The sequence below is a fragment of the Hoplias malabaricus genome, chromosome 9 (genome assembly GCF_029633855.1).
Source record: "Hoplias malabaricus isolate fHopMal1 chromosome 9, fHopMal1.hap1, whole genome shotgun sequence".
In the NCBI taxonomy this organism is placed as follows: domain Eukaryota; kingdom Metazoa; phylum Chordata; class Actinopteri; order Characiformes; family Erythrinidae; genus Hoplias; species Hoplias malabaricus.
Genome location: NC_089808.1, coordinates 44,353,021 through 44,376,241, shown reverse-complemented (window position 1 = coordinate 44,376,241; position 23,221 = coordinate 44,353,021). Strand labels below are relative to the sequence as shown.

Below are 23,221 nucleotides of genomic sequence, written 5' to 3'. Positions count from 1 at the left end.
TGGTTAGTAACAGAACCATGTGTTACAGCGCTGCCCAGCGGACACACAGTGTAAGTTTATAATCACAAGACAAATCATGACCTGTGACTGTCTCTGCTGCAGATACGTGTTGTGGCTGATGAATTCTGAAGTGTGTCAGAGCTGTGCTTCCTGCTCAGATTCAGCCAAACGCTACAAATGCAGTGCTTCACTCAAAAGCGGTGCAATGGCCTAAAAACACATCGCCAAACAACACAAGAGCATTGGGTGGGCCTCTGACCAAAGCTTTTCTTAATTACCAAGGGCTCAAGGCTCTGACCTCAAAGGTTTTCACTCCAAGTGTTAAAGACAACAAAGCAAAAACACACACCATCTGTTACTCAATAAATAGTGACTTTTATTATGACAGTTATGGCTTATGTACAAATGCATTTAATATCAATTACAAAAAAAAAAAGCAAAAAAAAAAGACAGATGAAGCTGAAACCCAAATGTTATGTGTTTACATTCACTCCCCTCTCAGGACCAAGAGGACATACCTGGGGGGCTTCAACAAGCATCGTATTTGAAAGACACTGGCCCAGTTTGGTGAGGTACCCTATTGCATTCACAATCAATGTATTAGCTGTTTCAGAGCTAATGAGCCTCTACCCCATGCTGCATCTTAAAGCATTAGCATTAGCACTCTGAGCTAGCTTTGAGGGGCTGATGTCCAGATCCATGTTCATGTTTTTTTTTTTTTTACTGTTCAGCATAAGGGTCAAATAAACACATCTACACTCAGACAGACTCAGACTAAGAATTAGCTGCTGCAGCTAAATTAGCTTCTTTTTCCAGTATGATGCTAGTGTCAGTTTTGAAGATATACAGAAAAACTAGGATCCAGTATTTCCTACCTTTAAACCATTAAAACCATGTCATTTTAGCAGCAGTGACTAAACTAATTCACTGGAAAACGCTGAACCAGCTACCGCTCTTCTGGATGTTGTTGGGCAACATCGGTCTGAGGTCTAATTATAGCTTTACAATCCAAGTTAAAGCTGTTTTAGCTGTTATTTCCCATTTAACCCCGGCTTAAACAACTTTAATGAAAAGATATATGTAAGAAATGCTAATACACCATGATTAGCCAAACATAACCATGAACCTGAAGACAATGTTTTTGTCCACAATGCTAACACTGTTCATAAAAAGTGAATGGTAAAGACCCAGATTAGCATCATTAGTTGTTTTACACAGTTACAGGAATTAGTTTCAACTTTTATTTAGTCCACAGAAGGTTCTTCAGCTGAATCTACAGGATAAACACCTGAGCAGGGATTAGCGCTAATGGCACTGAGCTGCTGAATATCCTGCTTCTCCTCGTCCTGAAACATCTAAAAGCACCTTCAGAAAAGCAGTCCCTCGGCTGGGGGTTGGGCTGAATATATTTGGTTTGCGTCTCCACCCTCACTCCACATTCGACTTCACCCACACTCCGCCCAAACATTCTGCCTTTGACTCCACCCGCAGTCTGCCCACACTGAAATGATCTGACAGTAGTTCATTATGGTATTGCAGTTTCTGAGCAGGTTAGATGATATCATTAGTAGATTATATCATTCTTATATTCACAGGGATCAATATTGTTATAAATATAAATCTTAAAATGATTATTGCTGCTCAACCCTGTGCCTCTATTGCTCTTTTTGGTCCAAATGTAATGGAAAATAAAGACCCGAAAGCAATGACACCTGACACCTTTTCACAGATGCCTAAAATGGTGTTTTTTTTATGTTTTTATGAATCTAGGAAGAATTTAGGAAGATGTGATTAGGAGATAGGTTTGTCTGAGGAGTCTGGGGTTTGGGTTTAGGGATACTGTCTAGGAACTACAGCCCTGGGGGTTTACCTTGGAGCACACAGGAATGAAGGTTCAGATTCAGGGAATAGGGTTTAAAAGCAACATCAATGATTCTGAGGAACTGCGGTTCCGTTTTGTTTATGTTCAGAATCTACCCCTCTATCAAGGTGAAGCAGTGTGTGTGTGAGTAAGAAGTGACTGTATCCTGTTGGTAGCTGAAGTGTAACTTTAGTAAAGTGAATTCAGTGTCAGTTCCACCTTAAGTAATGTAACTGTAACAGCAAAAATAAGTCAGTTTTACCCCCCTATGGAGCAGGAATAGAGCAACATCCTCATCTTTGTTTATATTTTTCAACATTTGGTATTCCTCCACCATTCAGATACCATTTCTCTGCCCATGGCTCAGTGAGCAAAGCTGAGAGAGAGAGAGAAAGACTGATCAAAAAGACCCTTCTTTTCCTCTCTTTATTTACACAGGACAACGTGAACACATTAGACTGGTTTCCAGCACCAACCGACTGGAGAGGAAACATCATCTGAGATCAATAATAAAAAAGTGTTATTTCGATTACAATCGTGACCTTTGCCTTTAAGGATTAAGGAATAAGGAGTTAGTGGTTTATCTTGAGGGGTGAGGCAGGTTGGGATTAACATATAGGGCTTAAGGCCTATAAATTGTGGCTGAGGGTCCTGAGGAGTTTGGCTTTAAAACTTTACGTTTGTAGGGATGTTAACCCACACAGGGTTTAAACCTAGTCCTGGACTACACATCGTCTGTGCAGTGTGACCTATGTGGCATACGTACATATTCACACTCTCCATAGGTCCTCTCCATGGCTCTTTATTATTATAACTGTTATTTATTTATCGCAGTAGTTTAACACTTGTTATTAGTCTGTGTGTTTGTCCGGTCTGTTAGTATGTTACACGTCATACACGTGTGCTCTCACCAATACAGTTTCCTTGTATGTGTAACATACTTGGCGAGTACTGATTGTAGAATTGTGATAGTGCAGGATTAAGTTTAATCCTTGTCTAGGAAACAAAACCTTGGGGATTAGACTTCTGGAGTCGGGGTTTGTGGCCTACGTTTAAGAGTGCAGGTTTCAGGTTTAGAGACTAGCAGTTGAACTAACTCAATCAGAGTTAGGAGTAGGAACCCTTTGTGGTAAAACCCCTTCTAGTGATGGACACAGAAACCTTGCGACCCACGCAGTTGCTCTGTTGTACATTTATGTAACAAACTCTTCAGAACCTTTCTAATCAGTGTCTGTCGGAGCTGAGGAGGAATTCCTTTCAGAATAAAGGTGTTGCGCTACTGTTCCCGGGAGTACGGACACGAACGGTGGCAGGTTTATTTTTAAATACTTTACAAAGATTTCATGTCGTCTCTGCCCTTTGCTTTAAAAAGGCAGCTGTTGACTTCATCCTCAGAGTCGGACTGCAGGGAATTCCAGTGTTTTCCAGATGATATGAGTTCCATTAGAGTCTCCTAAATCCATAGTTATTAATTGGCGCTGAAAAGATTGTGCGTCAATGCTGGAGTTTCCGGGCGAAAGCCTGGTTTACAGCTGTTCCCTTTTGTTAGCAAATCCCTTTCTAGCATTGTCAGCACTCTCTGGTCTGTGGGAAAGGCTCAAGGCTTATTTTAACGCCCCCTAGTGCTCAGCTGCTGTCAAGAGAAAAGCACCAGACTCCCTGGCTCTCATGAAGAGGGCATGCTGTTGACGGGACTGGGGAAGTCTATGGGTGTGGACACGGTGAGGTCCACTGTGAATGTATCACCAGCAGGGGACACCTCTGCAGCATCAGACAAAACAGGAGCACCAACTGAGGAAGGAGATGGAGTCTCTAAATGGGCAGGGTCTGTTACAGGGGGTGGGAATAAGAGAACATCAGAATCTATGGGTGATGTAGAGGAAGATGAAATGGAACGAAGGACGTCCAGCAATGGATTAGCATTAGCAGGATGAAGTGAGTTCAGACCATTAGCTAAATGAAGGGGTGGGTCCATGGGAGGGGCCAGGGCTACATCATTCAACTCAATAGCAGCATCGGGCGTTGGGCTAATGGTGCGTGTGTCTGCGGCGCCACCTACAGAGTCCAAGAGGCAATGCATTTCAGTGCGACTGTCTGGGCCCGCCACCACAGCGCTGTCTGTCTCAGGCTGTGAGGGGATGTGGCCAGTCTCAGGAGGAGGAGGGGTATCTGTCATACCCATGGGAGTGTGGTTTATTAAAGTAGGAGGAGGAGCCTCTGTGATATCTGTGATCACAGCATCATCTGTTGAATCAAAAGGGGGTGTGGTCTCTGCGTCAACTGGGACAGATTGGCTGGGCTGATCACATGGAGGGAGGGGCATGGTCTCAGTGGGAGGGGTCTGGTAGGAGGCATGCTCGTATTGCTGAGTGGGTGTGGTTTCTGGGATTAAGTGGACAGGCTGTGGCCAGGTGTGGTTGAAGGTAAGGGGTGGGGTTTCTGTTGCTGTAGACGGAGACGACAGGGTCTCTGGGGTGTGGGAGGGGGTGTGGCCAGTTAACCGGGCAATAGGCAGGGTCTCTGAGGATGGACAATGAGGGGGCGGGACATTGGCGATAAGGTCTGGGAGGGAGTCTGTTTTACTGGGGTGGTTGGGGCTGGTGCTGAGGGGAGTGGAGGCGTTCGGGATTGTGGTGAATACAGTGCCCCCTGGTGGCTCAGCAGATTCACCAGGTTCTCTGGGTTCTCCGGGTTCTCTGTGGTGCCGTAGGACACTGAGGGGAAGGCAGTGAGGTTGTGCGAGTGCCAGGTCGAGTGTGGAGGAGGCAGTGGACTCCATGGTGCTTGCAGCGGCTGCGGCGGCGGCATGCAGGGGTGTGGATGAGGCCCGTGCGGAGCCGGTGGCATGCAATAGGTGGCGCTGTTCCGCTGCTTTTCGTGGGAGTAGCAGGGGCTGGCGGGTGAAGCTCTCTCCATCAGGCAGAGTCTCGGGAAGGGGCTGGTTACGCGTCTCCGGAAGCAGCAGAATGCAGATTATACAGATCAGCGTGCAACACGCAAAGATCACATGGTGCAGGAAGTAGCCCTTCTGATTGTGGAGCTCCATTATTGGGGCCGTTAGCATCCCAAAACCTGCGCTAGCTAACACCAGCCCCAGGCCTCCACCCCTGAAAGAGAAAGAGATAGAGAAACACAGCTTTATCTATATTTTATAAAGTGCTTTTCATAGCAGAATGTCTAGGGATACACGTAAAACACACTATACAGAGTAAACAGAGAGTGATCTTCTCCTGAAGGATCCCCAGTCCAGCTGGGAGATATAATCCCTCAAGAGTCTCCCAGGGTCTCCTCCCAGTTGGCAGTGCCTTGTGTACCTCCAGTGGGAGGTGTCCAGGAGGCATCATCCAGCGCCCAGACCTCCTCAACTGCATCCTCTCAAAGTGAAGGAGCAGTGCCTGTACTCCGAGGTCCTCCTGAATCCTGGAGCTCCTAAAACTGACTCTAGAAACCTGCCGTTTCAGTCCTTTCACTCATTTCAGTCTCTCGTATCTATAATCTTTCAGTTATTACCCAGAGCTTCTGCCTGTAGGTGATTTGCTTTTGGGCTCAACCCCTCTCCACCTCGATGATTCAATTCAGTGACCACATCAGTGCAGGAACCATACCAAACCTAAAGTCTGATACAGAGACGCAATGCAGACGTCCAGCACCAACTCTCCATCTGTAAAATCTCCAGCTGCAGCAGAGATCACGTTTGTTTTTAGCCGACTCACAACAGGCAGCTCGTAAAATTACGCCGTGGTCTTTTGAAGAGGTTTAAAGTAGGAAAACCAACCAGAGACCAAACAGACAGTAGGGTCCAGTCGAGTCGGTGCCATGCAGCGGAAAAAAAACCCATTACTGCTGTAGACTTAAGCCAAGGTTCTTCCCGTCACTCTGAACGAGGTTCTCCTTCTTTTCCACTTAGTGGAACTACCCCTGTTCCAGATTGTGCACATGCTTTTGAATACTTTCATCAACATACACAGGTTCTGGATCCCAAAAGGTTTGTTCCCAGATGGAAGCAGCACAATAGGTTCCTCAGCAGGAGCCATAACATATCTGTGGGTGAGTCGAGATAAAGAAGCTCCAGAAAGAGCTCAGACACTAAGCAGTTTAATTCACAGTGATCCGTATCTGAAAACTGGTGTGTGTGTGGGGGGGGGGGGGCACTGATGTGACTGTAAACAGTGGTTAAACCCTGACCTAAACCCTGGTTCTGTCCTGGTTCAAACACACAGCAGCTCTGTGAAAGGACACAGTTAAAGAACCAGAGTATGTTTGGTGAAAATGTTCCTTCTGTCACTCACCCACTCACTCATTCACTCACCCACCCACGCACCCACCTACTCACGCACCCACTCACTCATTCACTCACCCAAACCCACTCACCCACCCACCCACTCACTCGTTCATTCACCCACTCACTCGTTCATTCATTCACCCACTCGTTCATTCACCCACTCACTCGTTCATTCATTCACCCACTCGTTCATTCATTCACCCACACACGCACCCACACACTCACCTGATGACAGTGGGGGTGACCTCAGCACAGAAGAAGATGCTGAGGTTGCTTGCAGCGTGTGAAGAGAACATTCCAATGATCGAGAACGCTACAGAGAACCGGGACTTTAGAGTATCAGACTCCTCTGAGAGAGAGAGAGAGAGACGGTTGAGAGAGAGAGTAGACATACATTGTCTCTGTCCAATTAAAACCCTGCATCTCTCTGTTTGTGTGTGTGTGTGTGTGTGTGTGTGTGTGAGTTTGTGTGTGTGTGTTTCTGTGTTTATTCACTACATCATTTGAACACAGCAGCTGTCCTTTGCATTGTGTGTAAATCTCATGGTGAATAATGTCTTTTTACATTGATTTCCACTGAAAGTTGAGAAGGTTTTTTTCTGCTGTAAAGTCTCTGTTGTGGGAGATACATGGTGATTTACATAAAATCAAACACACCTTAAAACAAACAAAAGCGTGTGGGGCCAGAGTTAAAGCTCCGTCTGAGAACAGTTACTGTGTAAGACTTTAATAAAAAAAACACCTTTGTGTCTGTGGAGAGAGATTAGTCTCAAAATACTTTACAAATGCGTAAATGTTCATCCACAAAGTAAAAACACAAGTCACAGATATGTTTCACTGTTCACTAATGAACACCTCCCACTCTGTGTCTCACAGACTGCAGTTTGTACAAATACAGCATTTCACCCACTCCACACACAGCAGTCTGATCCACAAATGTGGCCAGCAGGCGAACAAGCCACCGCTAGGGGCACTGTTGTTTTCCCCAGTGTCTCAGAACTGACTTGTTGCTCTCAGGGCCACAGTGAAACAACCCCCTGTAGGCGGGACTATGACTCTATTGGCTGTCGCAGTAAATGATAGACAGATAACTCTGGCTGCTGATTGGTTAATTAAAAGTGATGACCAATGAGAAGTGTATATTCTGTTGTGGAGCCGTGGGGTATCTGCCCCTCCCCCCGGCTGAGGGAGAGCATCTGTCTGAAACAAATCACCAGTTTTAACAATTCAGTCTCGAAATTACGAAACACATCAGTCCCGTATCAGTCCAATACCCAACACGGCTTTAGTCCAAATACAGGATGATTTTAACGTATTTTATTTGACGACTCTGCAGTGAAATTAGGGAAGTTCCGCTGGACTTCAACGGCGTTAAATTTAAGGCACCTTCAGAAGTGTTCCCTAGTGTTCCCCCGCTTCTAAATGTCTGTGATATGAAACTAATTTCCACATTAAATGTTGCGCAAATGCGTCTCCGTTTAAGTTGTCCCCACGTCCTAAAACAACAGTGCCCCCTAGCGGTGGCTTGTTCGCCTGCGGGCCACATTTGTGGATCAGGCTGCTGTGTGTGGAGCGGGTGAAATGCGAGAGGAAAGTCTCAAAATCCAAAAACCCACAAGAGGAAATGAACAAATGCACGTCACGGAAAACACGTGAGTGACTTGATCCACAAACGCAGCTTCTACAATTTACACTTCGACTTTACAAATATTTACAATGTAAATTTAAACAAATGTTTTTTTTAATGATATCTGTAAAAACCAAACACGTGTGTTTATGAATGTAACTGTATTTGTACAAACTGCAGACTGTGAGACACAGAGTGGGATGTGTTCATTTGTGAACAGTGAAACATATCTGTGACTTGTGTTTAATTTGTGGATTAACATTTACACGTTTGTAAAGTATTTTGAGACTAATCTCTCTCCATATGTGTCTGTTAGCCCAACATTGTGTGTGTGTGTGTGTGTGTGTGTGTGTACAACAGAGCTGTAGTTAGATATGTATAAGACATTTGAAGTTACGTAAAGATCAAATATTTATAATTTACACAGAGGACATTGTGTGTGTGCTGTGAATTTACCAATTTTGAGCTGGACGCTGTATTTCCCCAAAACTATCCATGAGAGAGAGAGAGAGAGAGGGTTTAGGTCACATATTAAACACATATATATATAATTATACTGTACTCTCTGTGTGAGTACAGTGGGTAAATGGATGTGAGCCGAATCTGATCCAAAACTCTGAGGACGTCTAGTTTTACTTCTTTTTCCACCCGAGGTGATGATGATGAAGGTGGAGGTGTTGATGATGAAGGTGGAGGTGATGATGAAGGTGACCAAACAATGCTACTTACATGTTTCACATCCCTCTTAAATCACCTGATCATCCCAATAGTTCTGTGTGTTTTTGTAGTGAGTGTATATTGTGTGAAGTGTGTATATATATATATATATATATTAGAGTGTGTGTGTGTGTGTGTGTGCTCACGGTTAAGTAGTCCCAGCTGCAGCAGTGAGGCGAGAGCAGTGATGATCATGAACATAAGAAGCCCCCCCCTGCGTCCCATCAGCCCCACAGCGGGACACATGGCCAAACACGTTGCCACGGCAATCCCCGCCATCGTATAATAATCAGCGTAGAAATTGTGGAACATCGTCTCTTCCTTTGCGTCTGGGTCCATCATACTGCGCGCAAAACAGTGGTGGATGCCGAACCCCGTCAGCCTGGGGATTAATGAGAAAAAAAATCTGTTAGTAAAAAGATTTTGTTTTTAACAATGTTAGATGCAGAAAATGTATATCTCTAAAGCCCCGCCCCCAAACAACAATGCCCCTCCCCTCAAAGTTGCCTGTCTTTAAAGGGAACACAGGGAAGCTCTGGTTTTTAGCCGTTTTCACTCTGTTCTCTTTCTTCTCCGTTTTTACTCAGTGCTCTTATTTCTCCGTGCTCGTTGTGTCTGTTTCGCTGAGTTTAACCTCGTCTTTGCGCTCTCACATAAACACGGGTCCAGCGCTGTGATTGGACAGACTCAGACGAGGGGGCGGGGCCATTCTAAAGTTTCTGCACTTGACGTCAGAAGTGGAGCAGAACCAGAACGGCTCGTTTTATCCTGTGTTTTCTAACTCAGGCAGCGCACAGTAAACAGACTGGGGGTCGGTCGTTAAATGTGACCAGGTTCTGAATGAGGGAAGTTTAATATTAATACAAAATAATAATATGTCCCTTTAACAACAAAGAGGCCTCTGCAGTGTTTTATACAAACACTTCATTCAGACACGATTCCCATCTCCCAACCTCAGAGCACTGTTACTTAACTGACATTATACAGTTTACAGAATTTTTATTCTAAAACAAACTGTGTCTCCTGTTAATGCCCCCCCCCCCAACTTGAATGTGGTAATTACGAGTTGACGCAGAGCACCACGATGTTCTTCCACAGGTTCCTGGTCCCCACCATTTTCACAATGCATGTTCTCTTGGGCTTCTTTGGCAGTACTCTGTGCAGTTCTGCAATTAAACAGAGAACAGAAAACTAATTTTACCTCCACAGTTACAGAACCACTCAGGTCCAAAAACAGCACACAAAAGTACTGTGAGTCGACAGTCGGCTTCAGTCATAACAGAACTCTCTCAGAACTGTGAATCTCTCCAGGCCACTGGGGGCACTGTGAATCTGTAGGGATTAGGGTGTAGGGGTTAACTGTTACAGGGAGCAGGGGTTACGGTGATGAGTTATGGTAAGGGTTTTTCCAGATAAATGGTAAGATCAGAAGTGTGTGTGTATGTGTGTGTGTGTTTACCTGTCAGGAGTTCGTCAGACTCCACACTCGCCCGGTTGGTTTTAGCGATTCTCTCCAAAATCATTTTGGCTCTTTCGTACTGCTGAGTCGCCAACAGCCAGCGCAGCGACTCAGGGAAGATCCTGAGAACACAAACAACAGTAAACTACACACCAACACACTCCCATCAACACACACAAACTACAGTCTGTACTACACTACTGTAAACTACACACCAAGACACACACGTTAAACTACAATCTGTACTACATTACTGTAAACTACACACCAACACACTGCATTCAGTCAGAGATAAAGGAGAAGTCAGGAAACTTCAGAAAAAAACAGCCAATCAAATTACTGGAATCACTGTGGCGGTGGGTTACTGTGGGAGGGTGTGATGGTCAGTCGGGGTTTAGAGGCGTGTCTCAGTTCAGAGTGGGAGGGGCCTGGTGTAAGGCCCACCCCAGGAGTGGAGCCAGGTGGATGCTTAGTGGACAGTGTCTCTTACCATATGTAGCTGAACATGAGCAGCAAGGGGCCGATGATGACGGCCTGCAGGAGGCGCCAGTCTCCACACGCTGCCGCCACCGCCGGCATCAGCAACTGCCCCGCCAGCATCAGGAAACTGGCCACCATCGCCATGGAGAAGCGCCAGGCGGGTAAACACAGCTCGATCCCTGACAATTAAATAAACACACATCAAACACTGCTCGATCCCTGACAAATAAATCAACACACAAACACAGCTCGATTCCTGATGACAAATAAACACACATCAAACACAGCTCGATCCCTGACAAATAAATAAACACACATCAAACACTGCTTGATCCCTGACCAACAAATACAAAGACATCACACACTGCTTGATCCCTGACCAACAAATAAACACACATCAAACACTGCTCGACCCCTGACAAAAACACACAAACACTGCTCGATCCCTGACAAACAAATAAACACACATCAAACACAGCTCGATCCCTGACAAATAAATAAACACACATCAAACACTGCTTGATCCCTGACCAACAAATACAAAGACATCACACACTGCTTGATCCCTGACCAACAAATAAACACACATCAAACACTGCTCGACCCCTGACAAAAACACACAAACACTGCTCGATCCCTGACAAACAAATAAACACACATCAAACACAGCTCGATCCCTGACAAACAAATAAACAAACAAACACTGCTCGATCCCTGACAAATAAATAAACACACATCAAACAATGCTCGATCCCTGACATATAAATAAACAGACGTCAAACACTGCTCGATCCCTGACCAACAAATAAACACACATCAAACACTGCTCGATCCCTGACAGACAAATAAACACACAAACAAACCTCGATAACTGACAAATAAATAAACACACACCAAACACGGCTTGATCCATGACAAATAAATAAACACACATCAAACACTGCTCGATCCCTGACAAATAAATAAACAGACATCAAACACTGCTTGATCCCTGACCAACAAATAAACAGACATCAAACACTGCTCGATCCCTGACCAACAAATAAACACACATCAAACACTGCTCGATCCCTGACCAAAAAATAAACACATCAAACACTGCTCGATCCCTGACAGACAAATAAACACACATCAAACACTGCTCGATCCCTGACAGACAAATAAATAAACACATTTCAAACATAGCTCGATCCCTGACAAACAAATAACCACACATCAAACACACCTCGATAACTGACAAATAAATAAACACACACCAAACACTGCTCAATTCCTGACAGACAAATAAATAAACACACATCAAACACAGCTCGATCCCTGACCAACAAATAAAAACACATAAAACACTGCTCGATCCCTGACCAACAAATAAAAACACATAAAACACTGCTCGATCCCTGACCAACAAATAAAAACACACCAAACACTGCTCGATCCCTGACAAACAAAAACACATCAAACACGGCTCGATCCCTGACAAACAAAAACATATCAAACACTGCTCGATCCCTGACAAACAAATAAAAACACACCAAACACTGCTCGATCCCTGACAAACAAATAAAAACACATCAAACACTGCTCGATCCCTGACAAACAAATAAAAACACATCAAACACTGCTCGATCCCTGACAAACAAATAAAAACACATCAAACACTGCTCGATCCCTGACAAACAAATAAAAACACAAACACTGCTCGATCCCTGACAAACAAATAAAAACACATCAAAAACTGCTCAATCCCTGACAAAAACACACATCAAACACAGAGAAACAAGCAAACATACATCAAATGTTTGTGATATTACTGCACACCATAAGATATTGCACAGGCCTAGTGTTTGTGTGTGTCATTAGAGCAGTGTTTTCTGTGTATCTGTGTGTCATTAGAACAGTGTTTTCTGTGTGTGTGTGTGTGTGTGTCATTAGAGCAGTGTTTTCTCTGTGTGTGTGTCATTAGAGCAGTGTTTTCTGTGTGTCATTAGAACAGTGTTTTCTGTGTGTCATTAGAACAGTGTTTTGTGTGTGTGTGTGTGTGTCATTATAGCAGTGTTTTCTGTGTGTCTGTGTGTCATTAGAACAGTGTTTTCTGTGTGTGTGTCTGTCATTAGAGCAGTGTTTTGTGTGTGTCATTAGAGCAGTGTTTTGTGTCTGAGTGTCTGTGTGTCATTAGAGCAGTGTTTTCTGTGTGTGTGTGTGTGTGTCATTAGAGCAGTGTTTTCTGTATATCTGTGTGTCATTAGAACAGTGTTTTCTGTGTGTGTGTGTGTGTGTGTCATTAGAGCAGTGTTTTCTCTGTGTGTGTGTCATTAGAGCAGTGTTTTCTGTGTGTCATTAGAACAGTGTTTTCTGTGTGTCATTAGAACAGTGTTTTGTGTGTGTGTGTGTGTGTCATTATAGCAGTGTTTTCTGTGTGTCTGTGTGTCATTAGAACAGTGTTTTCTGTGTGTGTGTCTGTCATTAGAGCAGTGTTTTGTGTGTGTCATTAGAGCAGTGTTTTGTGTCTGAGTGTCTGTGTGTCATTAGAGCAGTGTTTTCTGTGTGTGTGTGTGTGTGTCATTAGAGCAGTGTTTTCTGTGTGTGTGTGTGTGTGTCATTAGAGCAGTGTTTTCTGTGTGTGTGTGTGTGTCATTAGAGCAGTGTTTTGTGTCTGTGTCATTAGAGCAGTGTTTTCTGTGTGTGTGAGTGTGTGTCATTAGAGCAGTGTTTTGTGTCTGTGTGTCATTAGAGCAGTGTTTTGTGTGTGTGTCATTAGAGCAGTGTTTTCTGTGTGTGTGTGTGTGTGTCATTAGAGCAGTGTTTTCTGTGTGTGTGTGTGTGTGTCATTAGAGCAGTGTTTTGTGTGTGTGTGTGTGTGTGTCATTAGAGCAGTGTTTTGTGTGTGTGTGTGTGTGTGTCATTAGAGCAGTGTTTTGTGTGTGTGTGTGTGTGTGTCATTAGAGCAGTGTTTTCTGTGTGTGTGTGTGTGTGTCATTAGAGCAGTGTTTTCTGTGTGTGTGTGTGTGTGTCATTAGAGCAGTGTTTTCTGTGTGTGTGTGTCATTAGAGCAGTGTTTTCTGTGTGTGTGTGTGTGTGTCATTAGAGCAGTGTTTTGTGTGTGTGTGTGTGTGTGTCATTAGAGCAGTGTTTTCTGTGTGTGTGTGTGTGTGTGTGTCATTAGAGCAGTGTTTTCTGTGTGTGTGTGTGTCATTAGAGCAGTGTTTTCTGTGTGTGTGTGTGTGTGTCATTAGAGCAGTGTTTTCTGTGTGTGTGTGTCATTAGCGCAGTGTCTCCGTGGTGTTGCTGTCTATAGTTGTTCTTTATTTGACCAGCTGAGGGCGCAGTTGCTATATTAATGTGTGTGTGGTTCAGTCCCAAACTCCTCCCTCCTCTGTGTGGCCATGGGAGGGCGCAGTTATGATTGTAACAAATTCAGTACAAGACAGGAACAGAGTTGACACACAGAAGAGTGCACTACATAGGGAACATGAAGTGATTGGGACATAGCCCTGTAGTGTGTCTCAGACTTTGACCTTCACAGTCACATGCACAACTCTCTGTATTCTGCCACTCTCTCCCCCGTCTGTCTGTCTGTCTCTCTCTCTCTCGTGTACTCTACCACTCTCCCCCTCCCCCTTCTTTTCTTTCTCCCCCACTCTCCCCTCTCTTTTCTTTCTCCCCCCACTCTCTCTGTGTACTCTACCCCTCTTTCTCTCTCTCTCTGTACTCTACCACTCTCTCCACTGGCTCTCCCTCTCTCTTTCTGCCCCCCCACTCACTCTCTCTCATTCTGGACTGAAGGTGCCTTATCAATAAACTTGCCCTGACTCCAGCCAACCCCCACAATTTCTCTCTCTCTCTCTCTCTCTCTCTCTCTCACACACACACACTACAGTGGTTGAACTTTAACCTGCTGACTCAGCATCTTCAGTCCCTCCATCTGTGTTCGGAGATTACATCAACCCTGAGGAGATAAACAGGCCATGTTCCAATAACCAAACCCTTAGGCACTGATCCCTACACCCTAACCTGACCTAAACACTCCTCCCCATACCCTAAACACTACTTTCTGCACCTTAGGGACTGCTCCCTATACCCTAAACACTACTCCCTATACAATAAGCACTACTCCCTATACAATAAGCACTACTCCCTATGCCCTAAACATAATCTCTGCACCTTAGAAACTACTCCCTATACCATAAACACTATTCTCTATACCCTAAACACTACTCCCTATACACTATTCAATATAATCTAAACTTCCTATACCCTAAACACTACTTTATGCATCTTAGAATCTGCTGCTCCCTAACCCTTAACACTTGGGGACACACTGGAAGAGAAAAGAATCCCAACAACTCAGCTTCATCAGAGTCAACACAATCCACAACACAGTGCTGTTTCACAGAGAACAGTGTCCACTCAATCCTTCTATTGTACTGACACACACACACACACACACACAGTCCCCGTGGTTAAAGGGGACATTACATAGACCTCTGTTCATTTTATGGAGACTTACACTCAGCCATAAATACCACTAGTTTGACATGGTTTGACTAATCTTAATACAAACCCTAATCACTAAACCTCAGTCTAATCTCTAACACTGAACCTAACCCTAATCTCTAACATTAAACCTCAGTCTAATCTCTAACATTAAACCTGATCCTAATCTCTAACATTAAACCTCAGTCTAATCTCTAACATTAAACCTCAGTCTAATCTCTAACATTAAACCTGATCCTAATCTCTAACATTAAACCTCAGTCTAATCTCTAACATTAAACCTGATCCTAATCTCTAACATTAAACCACAGTCTAATCTCTAACACTGAACCTAACCCTAATCTCTAACATTAAACCTCAGTCTAATCTCTAACATTAAACCTGATCCTAATCTCTAACATTAAACCTCAGTCTAATCTCTAACATTAAACCTGATCCTAATCTCTAACATTAAACCACAGTCTAATCTCTAACACTGAACCTAACCCTAATCTCTAACACTGAACCTAACCCTAATCTCTAACATTAAACCTCAGTCTAATCTCTAACATTAAACCTGATCCTAATCTCTAACATTAAACCTCAGTCTAATTTCTAACATTAAACCTCAGTCTAATCTCTAACATTAAACCTGATCCTAATCTCTAACATTAAACCTCAGTCTAATCTCTAACATTAAACCTGATCCTAATCTCTAACATTAAACCACAGTCTAATCTCTAACACTGAACCTAACCCTAATCTCTAACATTAAACCTCAGTCTAATCTCTAACATTAAACCTCAGTCTAATCTCTAACATTAAACCCAGGGCTATTAGGGGGGGGGGGGGGGGGGGTTTGAGCAGTTGAAACATTTACATCCTTCTTACCTACATTATCCACGTCTGGAGGAATCTCAAAATAGGATTTCCTTCCTACACTGGATCATACAATTCCTTTATAATTTAACATCTCCTCTGTCTGCCCCACGCTTTTTATTGTGTCCTCATTAAAAACACGTTACTACCTTCAGTAAATCACTCACATGAAGTTGTTAGATCAATTTCACTGTTCCACTGTAATGTTGCAGTGGTGACACACAGGTTTAGGCTAAAGATGTGTTTTTTGAGGCGATTTGAACTTAACTTTTAATGCGGAACAGAACATTGTGATAAGAAAATGTTTATTTTTGATGTGGACTGTACAATGAGCAGAAATGTATAAAACCCATCAAGAACATTACATCTGCTACAAGCTCATGTAAGCCAAGAACCTGAAAAAAATAAAAATAAAAATAAATAAATAAATAAATAAATCCTATGGTGGCTGTAGTAGTGAGGTGCTGGTTGCTGCTGTGCGTTTATTCCCCAATAAAATTAATTGTTAGTAATCCGTTCCAGCCCAAAAAACCACACCAATTTTTTGTTACGTGTTTTTAAATAAGAAAACTGTCATTTATAAATAACAAATAACGTATAAAAAATAACAACACATAAAAGAATGTAAAGAAATACACTGCTTCTATTAAGTGTATTTAACTTTAAGATCAGAGGAAGACGCTGCCGGAGGTGGAGGAGATTGGGGGAGTTTTTCTTTTCGTGCTCCATCGCTTAACGTAACTTACTTGCTACAAAAACACAGTGATACGACAGAGACGCACGGCTAGGTAACCAAGTGAACTGAATAATCGCGGGGCCACCTAGTGGTGAGTGGCGTAAGCTCGCTCGTAACCCAGATCTCAGCTCGCATCATAAAGTAAAAAATAAAAAAGATTTAAACTTAAAAATAAACCGAGCGACGGCTCGTACCTCTGACAATTCGTAAGTTGATTCCCTCTTAAGTCAAGGTTTCACTGACCATGAGGCACACTGGTTAAAAAGCTGTTTTTTTCATTAGATTTAAATCTTGTTTCACGTGACGTGATTCACTAAAAGAGAGCTTACGTTGGAGACTAACAAAGACCAAGCTTCTATTTAAAGGCATTCCACCACTTTCCCCTTGAATTGAACTCCACACAATGGATGAGATGGGCCTCAGCTGCAGTGACTTTCACTGACATTATTCCCATTTATTTAGAATGAATTAACACATGGTTCCCACAGGAGACTCTGTATAATATGACTTTCATTTTTAGGGCAAGAAAACTGCAGACAGATTTGAATGTTGGGTGGTCTCTGCCTTTAAAGTAAGTCAGGTACAGGCCTTAACTGTGAGGGAAGCAACTAGTAAAACTGTGTGATTTATAATATATTGCTGCTGACCCCTGACTACAAAGATTGTAGTGTTGTGTGAGACACATTATCTGCTGTAATGGATTAATGTACTGCAGACATTACAGTAAACAACACTCTGTAAGGACTGGTTTCCCATTACGACCTCAAGAAAATGTGACCCCCATCAATGGTTACTGTATAATTCACACCCTGATTAACCCTAACACAACTTCACCTTAAATGTAATGACGTAGGACATGGGCACATGTTAGTCCCCATAAGGACATCAAGTCCCCACTATGTGAGTGTGCAAACAGATTTCAGTCCCTACAACATAATGAATATAGACCACACACACACACACACACACACACACACACACACACACACACAAATACGTGCAGTCACACACACACACACACACACGCTGTATCATCTCTGAGTGGGCGAGCGGCTGGGAAACCATGTGAGAGAATGAGGGATTTTTGGGGGAATACTTGAAAGGACACTCACAGACACACACACTCCCAATGCTCTCACTTGCGCCCTCGCGCATCTCATTTGCGTGTGCCTGTATGAGTTTGTGAAGGCTGCAGTGTCCCAGTTCTTTACATTTACTGAAGACGCCATGGTCCTCTATTACTCACCGTTTATGAGCTGCCACTGGGCAAAGCATGGTATTCAAATCTTCTCCTCCGCTGACGGCACACAACTCTATATACGTCAACTAACACTAATGATGATGTAAAATAACACTGTGTAATAGAAATGAAAGAGTGGATGATGGTTTTCGTGTTAAACTCTGAGAAAGATGAGGTCTGGTACTAGCCTCAGAAACATTCCCTCAGAAAAGCTGCTATTAATCTGAATAATTCAACACCATCATTAAACACTTAGGGCTAGCTTTAGATGCAACTCTCACATTTACTACCAGTGCATAACCAGCTCAGTCCAACCGCCGGCTTCCACTTACGCAGTGTTCTCACAATTCAACAGACTTTATTCTTATCCTAGATTACAGAAATGTGCTTCTGACAGGAGCTCACACCACAGCGAAGCTTCAGTTCACAATGCAGCAGACAGAGTGCTGTCTAGAGCTCAAACATCTGACCACGTGACCCCCGCTCTCTCGTCCCTACACTGGCTACCAATACAGTTTCAGTGACTATATAATACTCCTCTTGTTTTATAAATCTCTGAATGGTTTAGACCCGCAGTCTCTTACTGAACTCACCCCCGTCTCCCCTCACCTTCACTTCGTTCACAGGACGCCCGTCTACTCTTAGTTCCTCACATGAAGAAAAACACTGCAGGAGGAGGAGACTTTTCTCACAAAGCTCCTCAGCTCTGGAATAGCCTCTGGTCACTGTTCGGGGCTCAGACACACTCTCAGGGTCTGTCCCAAAACCTCGTGAGTTGTCTAACAAGTGAGCATTTTACATCACAGTGAGCGCTCTCCCGACACGTGGGCTGTTCCGATTCTCAGACGCCTCCTTACGCTGTCTACTAACATATCTTAATTTGGCCAAATTTTAAGGCAGCATCGAACCCTTCCTCAGCCACGAAGGAATTCCCAGGACATGACACAAGAACGAGCCCTGCCTCTTCTCCCCGAGCAAAAATAATTAAAATTGTGCTACAAAAGGGAAGAGTAGACTCCACCGCGCTGAAACGGAGGTGACGCTCGCCGCTGAGGGAAGTAAACACTGGTTGCGTGCAGTGGGTGGGAACAAGCCGTGACATCGCTCTTCAAATACAGCCTCAGGACAGAGAACCTTTAGAACACTATGGAATTAAACAGCTGTGTACGGAGTCAGAGTCTTTAAATCTACACCCTACCTTTTCACTCAGGCTTTTGGTTAATCCCCCACTCTCAGGCTGCTCCTTCTCTACTGGAGTTACATGGTACCACCACTCCCTATTAAACCTGTCTCCCAACCTTAGTGTCCCCTACCTGTCTCCCAGCCTCAGTGTCCCCTACCTGTCTCCCAGCCTCAGTGTCCCCTACCTGTCTCCCAAACTTAGTGTCCCCTATCTGTCTCCCAGCCTCAGTGTCCCCTACCTGTCTCCCAACCTCAGTGTCCCCTATCTGTCCCCCAGCCTCAGTGTCCCCTACCTGTCTCCCAACCTCAGTGTCCCCTATCTGTCCCCCAGCCTCAGTGTCCCCTACCTGTCTCCCAACCTCAGTGTCCCCTAACTGTCTCCCAACCTCAGTGTCCCCTATCTGTCCCCCAGCCTCAATGTCCCCTACCTGTCTCCCAACCTCAGTGTCCCCATCTGTCTCCCAGCCTCAGTGTCCCCTACCTGTCTCCCAGCCTCAGTGTCCCCCATCTGTCCCCCAGGCCCAGTGTGCCCTACCTGTCTCCCAACCTCAGTGTCCCCATCTTTCCCCCAGCCTCAGTGTCCTCTATCTGTCCCCCAGGCTCATTGTCCCCTGCTGAAGGGTCAGTGATGATGGATGCTGAAGGTTTACTCCTCTTCCTTTGATACAGAGCTCATAAATATCTACAGCATTATTAATTCATCCAGGACCTTCACCAGGTTCATTAAGGAGAACTCATCTTAAAATCATCTTACAGCACTTACGATCATCACTCTGTGTGTGTGTGTGTGTGTGTGTGTGTGTGAGATCGATGGGAAGAGCTGCACCCAGAGAACAATACTAATGTACGGTAACTCTGGATGCAGATCTCAAACCCGTCCTTCAGCGACGTCCACACCCTGCTGACCTCGGTCCTGAATGACCCTGCTGTGGTCAGAGGAACAGTCTCAGAGGGTCGACCACACAGTTCTCTTTCTGGATCACTCAGCTCTGACAGTCCAGAGTCTCACACACACACACACACACACATACACACACACAGATACACACAGACAGATACACAAACACAAAAACAGATACACACACACACAAACAGATACAGAAACACACTGACACACACAAATACAGACACACAAACATATACACAAACACTCTGATATACACACAAAAACACAAAAACTCACTGATAAACAAACACACTCATACACACAAAAACAAACACTGATACACACATGCACACACACACACACACACCCTCCCTCCATCAGGTTCCACACAACAGGGCTGAGTAGAGCCTGGACCAAGGCAGAGGACAAGTCTTTATTCGTGTTGGAAATATAGGGAAAAGAGAATTACACTGAATTTCAACTTGAGGAACACCATCCAATCACAGTCCAGAGCCATCATCCAATCACAGTCCAGGACCTATTTGATCATTCAGATAGTCTGGGTGTTTCTCTGAGATACGGGGAGTGTGTGGGGGTGGGGGTGCAGAGCTTTCATTAACACACATTTTAGGAGTATAATAAATTGAGTATAACTGTGTTTAAATGGAGTGCAACCATGTAAATGGAGCATAACGGTGTGTAAATGGAGCATAACCGTGTCTAAATGGAGTGTAACAGTGTGTAAATGGAGCGTAACCGTGTGTAAATGGAGTGTAACCGTGTAAATGGAGTGTAACTGTGTAAATGGAGTGTAACTGTGTTTAAATAGAGTGTAACCATGTAAATGGAGTGTTACCGTTTTTAAATGGAGTGTAACCATGTATAAATGGAGTGTAACCGTGTATAAATGGAGTGTAACCATGTATAAATGGAGTGTAACCAGGTAAATGGAGTGTAACCATGTATAAATGGAGTGTAACTGTGTTTAAATAGAGTGTAACCATGTAAATGGAGTGTAACCGTTTTTAAATGGAGTGTAACCAGGTAAATGGAGTGTAACCAGGTAAATGGAGTGTAACCGTGTGTAAATAGAGTTTAACCATGCAAATGGAGTGTAACCATGTGTAAATGGAGTGTAACCATGTAAATTGAGTGTAGTCATTTTAAATGGAGTGTAACCAGGTAAATGGAGTGTAACCGTGTTTAAATAGAGTGTAAACGTGTGTAAATGGAGCGTAACCGTTTTTAAATGGAGTGTAACCAGGTAAATGGAGTGTAAACGTGTGTAAATGGAGCGTAAACGTGTGTAAATGGAGTGTAACTGTGTTTAAATGGAGTTGTAGATGTCTGTGGGCTAAAAGGCTAAAACTAAAGGCCATGCACACGTTCACCATCAGCCTCACAGAAAGATGACACAGTGAATATTTCTATATGGTGCTTACTCAGGACGTAGAGTGAAAGTGTGATTCCCGCCAGGAAGAAACCTTCAAAGAAGCGCAGGGTGCTGAACATGGTCACGTTCACAGAGAATGCCACGGTCATCCCAAACACCAGGGTGAAGAATACTGAAATAATCAGCACCAGGTGGCGCCCAATCCTGCAAAAATAAACCAGGAAATCATTCAGAACAACAATCAATAAGAGCAGCAGCAAATCAGGTCACAGAACACTGAACAACAAACATTAAAAAAAAAAAAAAAGATGAACAACAAACGTGCCCAAGACCGACACATACTGGACCTAGACAGGCACCTATTGAACCAAGACTGGCACGTACTGGACCAAGACCGACACGTACTGGACCAAGACCGGCACCTACTGAACCAAGACTTTCATATACTGAACCAAGACCGGCACATACTGAACCAAGACCGGCACATACTGAACCAAGACAGACACATACTGAACCAAGACCGGCACATACTGAACCAAGACCGGCACATACTGAACCAAGACAGACACATAGTGAACCAAGACAGACACATAGTGAACCAAGACCGGCACATACTGAACCAAGACCGGCACATACTGAACCAAGACTTTCATGTACTGAACCATACCGACATATGTCAAGACCAACATGTACAGAAGCAAGACTGACATGTACTAAACCAAGACCGTCATGTACTGGACCAAGACCATCATGCACTGGACCAAACACCGATACCTACTGAACCAAAACTGACAAATACTGAACCAAATTTGTCACGTACTGAACCAAGACCATCACGTACCGGACCAAAACTGACACCTACTGGATCAAGACCATCATGTACTGCACCAAAACTGACACCTACTGAACCAAGACTGTCACGTACTGGACCAAGACCGTCACGTACTGGATCAAGACCATCACGTACTGGACCAAAACTGACACCTACTGGATCAACACCATCACATACTGGACCAAAACTGACAGGTACTGAGTCAAAGTACTGAATCCACAGTGATGTGTAAGTGAAGTCAGAACAGGTGTGTCACAAATCAAGACAGACATGTCTCCAGTGAAGAGTGATGAGCCTGAAATCAAGGCCTGAAGGAATACAGGAGTTTCCCTAAAGAAGACAGACAGGTCGTGGATGGTGACAGGTGAGTCATGAATGAATAAAGGTAGGTATAAGTGTGTATTTCTGCTGCAATTCAGTTTCTGACGTGATCTGATCACCGCCCGCCCACAGTCACTCACCAGTCGGCCAGGACCCCCAGCACCAGGTACCCGAAGATAGAGCCCACCAGCAGGGAGAACTTCGCTATGTGGACCTGGGCCGCAGAGTCGCACATCAGGTTCCACTGTGGGGGAGGAGAACAGAACTGTTAGATACACACACACACACACACACACACACACACACACACACCAGGTTCATTGGTACACACTTAAAAATGTTGGCTTTACAAGGGCTCTTTAGTAAAAAGACAGTTCTATATAGAACCCTGAACCCTTGAAGAACCCCTGGCCTGATTAAAGGGTTCTCTGCATCATGAAGGAGATTGATGGAGAATATGCTACAGATGGTTCTATACGGCACCTTTAAGAGAAGGGTTCTATGCGGCACCTTTAAGAGAAGGGTTATATACGGCACCTTTAAGAAAAGGGTTCTATACGGCACGTTTAAGAGATGGGTTATATACGACACCTTTAAGAGAAGGGTTCTATACAGCACCTTTAAGAGAAGGGTTATATACGGCACCTTTAAGAAAAGGGTTCTATACGGCACGTTTAAGAGATGGGTTATATACGACACCTTTAAGAGATGGGTTATATACGACACCTTTAAGAGAAGGGTTATATACGGCACCTTTAAGAAAAGGGTTATATACGGCACCTTTAAGAAAAGGGTTCTATACGGCACGTTTAAGAGATGGGTTATATACGACACCTTTAAGAGAAGGGTTCTA

At 44.0% G+C, this 23,221-nt stretch overlaps 1 protein-coding gene across 1 annotated transcript in view; it reads right to left on the bottom strand.

Moving 5' to 3' along the window:
• Window positions 1-387: 387 nt before the first annotated feature.
• The window catches only part of LOC136707094 (solute carrier family 22 member 23-like), a 40,284-nt gene continuing 17,450 nt past the window's right edge, over window positions 388-23,221 (bottom strand). The window contains exons 2-10 of the mRNA XM_066680980.1: window positions 22,509-22,612; window positions 21,265-21,419; window positions 10,437-10,605; window positions 9,947-10,068; window positions 9,551-9,653; window positions 8,634-8,869; window positions 8,227-8,259; window positions 6,369-6,492; window positions 388-4,968 (exon numbers count right to left, since the gene is read on the bottom strand). Of these exons, the coding sequence (XP_066537077.1) occupies window positions 3,528-4,968; window positions 6,369-6,492; window positions 8,227-8,259; window positions 8,634-8,869; window positions 9,551-9,653; window positions 9,947-10,068; window positions 10,437-10,605; window positions 21,265-21,419; window positions 22,509-22,612 (2,487 nt within the window). The 3' untranslated portion in view covers window positions 388-3,527. The remainder of the gene's footprint in view (window positions 4,969-6,368; window positions 6,493-8,226; window positions 8,260-8,633; window positions 8,870-9,550; window positions 9,654-9,946; window positions 10,069-10,436; window positions 10,606-21,264; window positions 21,420-22,508; window positions 22,613-23,221) is intronic.